The sequence below is a fragment of the Falco cherrug genome, chromosome 5 (assembly GCF_023634085.1).
Source record: "Falco cherrug isolate bFalChe1 chromosome 5, bFalChe1.pri, whole genome shotgun sequence".
NCBI classification, from domain to species: domain Eukaryota; kingdom Metazoa; phylum Chordata; class Aves; order Falconiformes; family Falconidae; genus Falco; species Falco cherrug.
The window spans coordinates 44,721,451-44,728,795 of NC_073701.1; the positions used below are offsets into that span (position 1 = coordinate 44,721,451).

General features: G+C 42.4%; 1 protein-coding gene across 3 annotated transcripts in view; it reads left to right on the forward strand.

The window, feature by feature from the left end:
• The window catches only part of CRADD (CASP2 and RIPK1 domain containing adaptor with death domain), an 89,964-nt gene extending 85,399 nt beyond the window's left edge, over positions 1-4,565 (forward strand). For 2 of the 3 annotated variants that reach the window (XM_055711302.1, XM_055711303.1), the window contains one exon: positions 1,279-4,565. In XM_055711302.1, coding sequence (XP_055567277.1) covers positions 1,279-1,574 — 296 coding nt within the window. In that variant the 3' untranslated portion in view covers positions 1,575-4,565. The remainder of the gene's footprint in view (positions 1-1,278) is intronic. The other variant, XM_055711305.1, reaches the window with a different exon arrangement.
• Positions 4,566-7,345: the final 2,780 nt, after the last annotated feature.

Sequence of the window (7,345 nt, forward strand, 5' to 3'; positions counted from 1 at the left end):
TCTTCCCAATGAGATGGATTGTAATCTAGAACAACCTATTTCTCTCCTTAGCAATAATTAATCCTAGTATAATTAGTTCAGGAGGGGCTAGCCCAAGTTAGATGAGATTAATCCCATACAGCATGCTTCTGAATAACACTGTATTATCACTGTATTAACACTGTTTGTATGAATGCTTTTTTTTTTTTTTTTTTAATGATCAGAATACCATAGGGAATACACAGAGAGATCATTTATGTTTGTAAGAAATACTTGGATTGTTCCCTAAGAGTTTTTTAGTACTGATAATTACAGCTACCTTAATGCTTCCTGTGCAAGCTGTTTCAGTAGTTGCATTGATCCTGTCCTCCATGACTCAGGTACCAGTTCAATGCTGAACATCTTCTGGGATGAAAAGCACATTCTGGGGTATGTTGGTGCTTGGGCAATACTAAGGAACATAGGGCAGAAATCTCAGAGAACATGGGACTTCCTTGCACTCCCCTGAGAATAGTTTCAAGGAGGGCCAGATGAATGGGACTGTAGCACATACATGCCTGTTTTCAAGAGTGTTAGTACAGCTGAGGTGAGGCATAAGCATAATTTGTGTCAAGGAACAGTGCTGATGCCCTGTTCATTTGGGTTCACCTGAACCATGCTTTTGGGTTCATTCAAATAGAAGAAAACGCCCCAAAGCTGGTCTCCTCAAGATGAGTTTGCCATATATGACAGGACACAAAGAGTAAGTAACATCTGAGGAGACAGAAGAATTCCCTGTGAACAGCTCTCAGCAAAAAAATAGTCATACCTAGTAACTAAGGAATCAAAGTTATTTCTGAATTGTATAAATAGAGTCACAGAATAGGTGTAATAAAGTATTATTGGTCCCATATTTGTCCTTTGTCGCTATATCATACTGGTGCAAGCAGATTGACTTTCAGAGGGCGATGGCTGGTGGAAACGTGTTCTTTGAAAACCTTTCTTGTTCACTACCCCAAAATCTATAATTACTTTTAGAAGTCTTGGCTTTGGAGTAGAATTCTGATACCTGAGTTTCTGACCCCCAAAAGTAGTGTACTCAAGGTGCCCTAGTATGGTCCACTGAGCATTAGTTTTTGTCTAATTAGTCTTCTGGTTGATTATGAAATTACTTTTTCTATGTATGTATTCTGTTTCTTTAATTAATTAATTCTTTCACCCTCAACTTTGCTTATTCCCTTCTTTGTCAAGGTCTTACATTAATATTTGCAGCATTGCCTAGTGACAAGGGTATGCATTTTCTTTTTCTTTTTTTTACAGATATAACTGAAATTGCACCATGTGTTTTGAGGACTTCACCCACAGATCAGCAGCTGAACAAGCTTGCGAGGAGACTGGGACCCGAATGGGAGCATATAGTTCTGTGCTTGGGTTTGTCCCATACTGACATCTATCGATGTAAAGTCAATCACCCTCACAACCTGCAGTCACAGGTTGTAGCTGCATTCGTCCTGTGGAGACAGCGTTTGGGGAAAAAAGCAACAATCCAATGTTTGCAAGCTGGTCTGATGGCAGAAGAAGTGGATCCTTCTGTGATACAGTACATGCTTGAGTGAAGCCTTGCTTTTGATTGGGAGCTTTCAAGTACTCTGTTAAATTAAATAAAGAGGAAATGTATGTTGAAGATCTGATGCTTCAAACTGAAAAAAAAAAAAAGCAGTTGGGAACTGTGGTTTTATTAAGCTTAAACATTCCAGTTTTCTGTGGCATCTTGTGACTTGTAATTCTTTTCATGCCAGATTAATTTTTAGCAGGCATTAAAAAATGGATCACTTTTTCCTGTTCACTTTGGTACTATTCCAGTGGGGATATAGGGTGACACTTAAAGTCCTTGCAAGCAGGCGGCCCTGCCGTGAGTGCAGCAAGGTTTCTGGTTTCATTGCAGGAGCAACACTTGTTTTAACCTATTTTCTGGACTATGTAGGAGCCTTTTTTACTGCTGTTCCATGCTCGTTCCCTGATACCCCTGAAACAAGAATAATCACTGTTACTAATTTAACAATTTTACAACAGTTATTGCAGGTGGCTAATTTCACATTTATAAAAGTTTTAGCACATATGGTTTCTTGCTAGGGTAGATGGCTGCCACCTTCATCTGCCTTTGAAACTGGCCCTAAGTGGAAGTAACAGGAACCAAGTGTGCCCGTGAGAGTTTCTGCTGTTGTTATTTAATGGGTGTGGATGGGCACCATGTACACATGCCATCTTTTAGAATAGCACAGATGGGGAGTTCTGAGGGAAGAGACATGCAGTAGAAAAGTGACCAGGAGATGGGCAGGAGCAGGCAGAGTGAGAAGGGTCGTAAAAAATGAGACAGCTTCTAAGCTGTCCATGTTTGTCTCCACTAATAAACTGGGAGACAGCCTGGTGCCTGCTGGGTCTTTGTACTGTGCTCTGGATCCAGGCAGTCTTGTTTCACAGAAGTTTTACTCTTAGGTCAGGTATCCATAGGCACCTTTCTCTGACCACCACGTGCCCAACAGGGTAGTGAAGCTTGCAGGTCCTTTCTGCTCAAGATGAACTCCCCAGCGCTCTCCTTCCAGCTTGTGCCATCCACCAGACTCATTTGCTTTTTACCAGCTTTTGTGCACCTAATGGGGGCAGCTTTGACACGTCTGTCCCCAGTTCTTTGCCAGCTGTAATTGTACCAGCAGCGATAAATGGATTTTGTCCAGAAAAACACTAAAGCTTGGGCTTTTCTCCTCCTTCCCTCCTGTCAAGGAGATTTTTTTCCTGCTGGAAGCAACCACTGAGGTTTTTGCTGGGGATCAGTCTACAGGGAATGTAACCAAAGGTGAAGGAAGTGACCAGCTGCTCTCTGAGCCCTGATGAAAGAGGCAGAATATGTTTTAATTCTCCCTGAGCTGTTTGCTGTACAGTAGGTGAGGAACAATGTTTGGATGTAGGGTTTCCAGGTTTATTTGTGAGCAAGTTGCGGTAGACTTTTTCATCTACAGAGTCATTGCAAGTAAATTCTCATCCTCCAAGATCTACCCTATATAATTTAACAACTTAACAGCTTTGTCAGAAGTCTTTATTGGGGCAAGAATGAACTTCACTGCCTTTCCATATTTATTTATTTATTTATATTTTTTCCTATACCCAGATTTTGGAAGACATCCAGGAAATTAGGAAAGACAAAGAGATTTTAAGGAAATCCTGTCTGCCTCTTTTTTCAGAAGCATGAAAGCAGAGAACGCATCCTTGCAGGATCAGGTCCTGCAGGTCCCAAAGCAATCTGGTGGTATTTTGGTTTTAGTCTTCTGTATGCAGTTCTGATCTTCAGTAAACAATGATCCTGTTATACCTCACTCAGATCTCAACTAACCATATCCTATTATGGCTGCTTATAGAGTTTAAGTGTATCAACAAATCCCAAATAAACAATGCAAATCAATTTAGGCCTTAGGATTTACTTTTCTGTTTCATGATGCTTTAATGCCAGATTATTCTTTTTTTTGGTTGAAAACCATCCTAGAGAGGTGTACAGAGATTGGGCAAATCCATATGATCATGGCCCAGCTTAGGGAGTGTGACGAAAACTGAAGCAATTCTGCCAGTGAGATGGGCAGGAGCACATTCTGCATGTTAGGGACAAGGGGCACATGAGTGTCTCTGACAGCGGTTTGGAGGAACAAAAGCTGGAGATAGGGAACAGGTGAAAATACTGAAAACACGATTTAGAGGAAGCAGCTGGCTCCCAGTGACATAAATATGAGTACCTCATCTTGTTCTGAGCCAGCATGGACCAAGCCTTAACACAGACTGATCTCCAAAGGAGTCATCCCCAGTTAACCCAGCGTGAGCAGAGTACTCCAGGAAGGCAACCAGTCCAGGTGGTAAAGCAGTGTAATGGGTACACTCATGGGGCCCCGGTTCACCCCACCTTCTTTGGGTGAACTTTGCATTTCATGTTCTTCATTTGTAAGGCCAATGTCAGTTATCTGTAACTGAAATATTAAGAGTCTTTTTAATGGCTAAGAGAACAGCCTGCAGTAAGTATGAAGTGCCATGCCAAAGAAGCCTTCCTTACAAGTCATGTACCCTTCTGTGTATCTACTATGGGCCAGTGGAAACCTGGTGGGTATCATATCAGTTAATTTCTCCCTTTAAATTGGTCTTTTAAGTCAGCTGAATTGTGCATCCCAGCAGTGGTACTGAAATTACAGAAGCCACAGCTAGACAAGGAATTTTAAACCTGGCCTCTCATATGGTAGAACAAAGCACTTGATTCATAGTTACTTTCACATTCCCAGGCCCTAAATTAATGCTGGAATACTTGAGTTGCATATATTGAAGGGAGAGGTTTACTTATTTTATGAGATTGTTTCCATTGCTGTTATTTTTAAATTCATGGAAATGTTCCTATTAGACTCTTCAGTTTTATTAAAGCTTGTTTTTGCACCACACAAATGCAGGGACACGTTTAACTTGACAGTAGTATTCCTTTAACCCAGTGGATTTTTCCATCCACTTAAAAGTATTTGTCCTCTGTATGTAATGCTTTATTTTGCACAAGGATGCAATTAAACAATTCTTCTGATGTATAGCAAGGCCTCTCATTCTCTCTTAGGACAGCCAAAAGGTCTTAAAATGTTTATTCTTCTCTAGCTAATTTGTGAGCAAATGTTATGTATTTAAAACTCACTTGTAGCGAAGCCTCCAGCTTGAGCATTGCCCAGGAGCGAGGCAGCTCAGTGAGCGCCTTTCCCCATCCCTCCCTTCGCCTCAGCTCCCTTGCACCACCAGTCTGGGAGGCAACAGGGGGCTTGCGCGGCAGCTTACGCAGGGTCTCCTGTCCTCGCTGCCCCCTGCACCCCCAGGCCTGAGGCACGGGGCAGGCTGGTGGCCCCCAGCAAGGACTCGTCCCTCTTCAACTGCTCATCGCTTTCAGCGAGGTACAGGGCCACTCCAAACTTCGAGCAAACGTGTGGGCTCAGGGGCAAATGCTAGCCAGCAGCAGCTGCTCTCTGATGTGTTTAGGTTTCTTAACTGATGTTGACAAAGCCTTCCTAGTGAAAATGGTATTACTGCTATCTGCTTGTTTGTTTTATGGTGTTTAGGAAGCCTAACAGAGGAAAGCATAAAGGTGGCTCCTGCTGGACCCTCCACTGGAATGAATGGCTTAACTTCTAGTCCTTGGAAAAAGTAGTCATTGATTTTCTTCCTTTGTCTATAAAGGAGTTTTTGAGATCCTGTTTAACTCTCCTGAGTGGTAAGTAGGCTTTATAAAAGCCATTTGTAGTCTGCAAGTACAGGTAATAGGCAAGGTCTAAGAGCACTACTTCCCACCTGCGTAAAGCGACATGGATGATCACAAAGGAGAGATCTCCTCAGGGCAGAACGATGTCAAGGAGACTTTATGCTGCACTGAAGAGCGGCTGAAGTGTTGAGTAAAATGAAAATGCAGTTATCTTTGAGCTGCTTCTCCCAGATGGTGCAGAGGAAATTTCCATCTTGAGTCATATATTACGGTAGTCATTGATCTATGGAATAAAACATTTTGCAAATGGCTGGAAAAATAAACAAGGTCGTATTATATTCAAAGAACATCAAAGGCATGCTCATCTGATGCTAAAATTGGTCATGCTCCCGATTTTTTTTCTTACTGGAAATAAAAACAGTCTCTGAGAGCTAATCTGTTTATAAGCTTCCATATACTCTGTAGCCATAGACTAATGTCAAAGCATTGTAGAAGTAGACCTGAAAAGACAGTTCCTAAAAGCTTTGTGTATTTACAATGAATATTCAAAAGCTTTGTCCAGATTTCACCAAGTTGAAAGAGTTTTGACTTTCAAGGTGTCTTTCTATCACCTGATAAATAGACCTAAAAATAAATCCAGTGTTTAGGCTTTTTTTGGCCTGAATACAGTGGGTTTTTTTAACTGATGTCCTGAGAAAAAGGAACATTTGCCAGAAACAGAATAATCTTTCAAAGTATCTTTCCAGATTAAAAGAAGAAGTATGTGTTTTAGAAGAATTCACTTCTGAACCTAGTGTTTTAGTTGTGGAAAAAAAAGACGAACTGGCAATTTCCCTTTGAAGCTGTTGGGGAGAGCTGAATGATCAGTTGAGCTGATAGTGGCGCAGGAGGACTGCTGGCTCTCCTGCAGCAGTGACTGCGTTAAAATGTCCGCATGTGTTGTAGATGCCATTTCTGACGCTGATGTCTGGTCCAAGCCTCAAAAGCAAGGAGACAAAAAGTCTCTTATTAACTTCAATGCGCTTTGCATTAGGCCTTCTTTAATTGGAACCTGCTGAAGCGCGGTACTTTTACTACCTCCCTTTGAAAAGCAGTCTTTATGGATTTGGGGCAATAAAAAGGAAAGGGGTTTTTGTGGGTGTAGTAAGCATTCTAGGTTATGGGGTCCTCTTTTCACTGCCTCAAGTGCTACTTTGCACTATTCACTTCAAAGTAAACGTCACGAGAAAGGAAAAAGAACGGTGGAGTCGAGCCATTTAGCAAAGGATATCAGTTAGTCTCCAAAACCGAGATCATTTTAAGTTCTGGAATGTGAATAATCTTCTAAGAGGTGGGATTTGATGGCTCAGGAGGTTGTTAATACCTTCACGGAGTTTTCCACCTTGAGAGATGAAGGATCCAAAGCTGCTATTGACCCAAAAGAAATGCAACCTAATCACAGTCTGTGCATTTTCTTTTGTCTGTCTTTACAATCTTCATATCTGACCTATGCAGCACCAGCCCTTGCTATCAGACTTAGAAAAGGGCAGAGGGGGTTGAATGAGCCAAGTACTTGAACTGCACTCTGCCCAGAAGAGGGACAAAACCCTGGGAGGGTAAAGTAGGCAACGTGCTTTGCCATGGCTGGTGTTAATGTTCATGTGGCCTGTGCGGAGAGGCCATCATCTACCTGGGATGTCACCCAGACCTTTGCCACACCAGCAGCAAGCTCATTCACATGGGGAGCATGCAAAGAGACCTCCTCAACGGCTCCGTGCAGCATACGCTCCAAGGCTGTGTTCACTGGCTGGCTAGTTATGACTCTTGTGAGTGCTGTCACAGCCCTTCCTGAGGAATGTGTGTCTGGGCATAATATTTAACTGCCTGAAGTCCTGTTTCTGCATGACAGAGTCACCTCGATGGAGAGGTTCAGGGCAGGGCAGGACACCACCTTAGCTGGGAGCACTGCTCAAGTGCAGATCCCATTGGCAGAGTTTCTAGCTGAAGATGTATTTCCAGAATCGGAATAATTTTCTAGTTAACAATACCTTTTATTTTCTGAAATTCAGAGCTGATCCAGCACTTGCTTCCTGGTTTGATTTCTGTGCCGGCAGAGTGAATTTTGCCCTGTGATGGGGGTGCTTG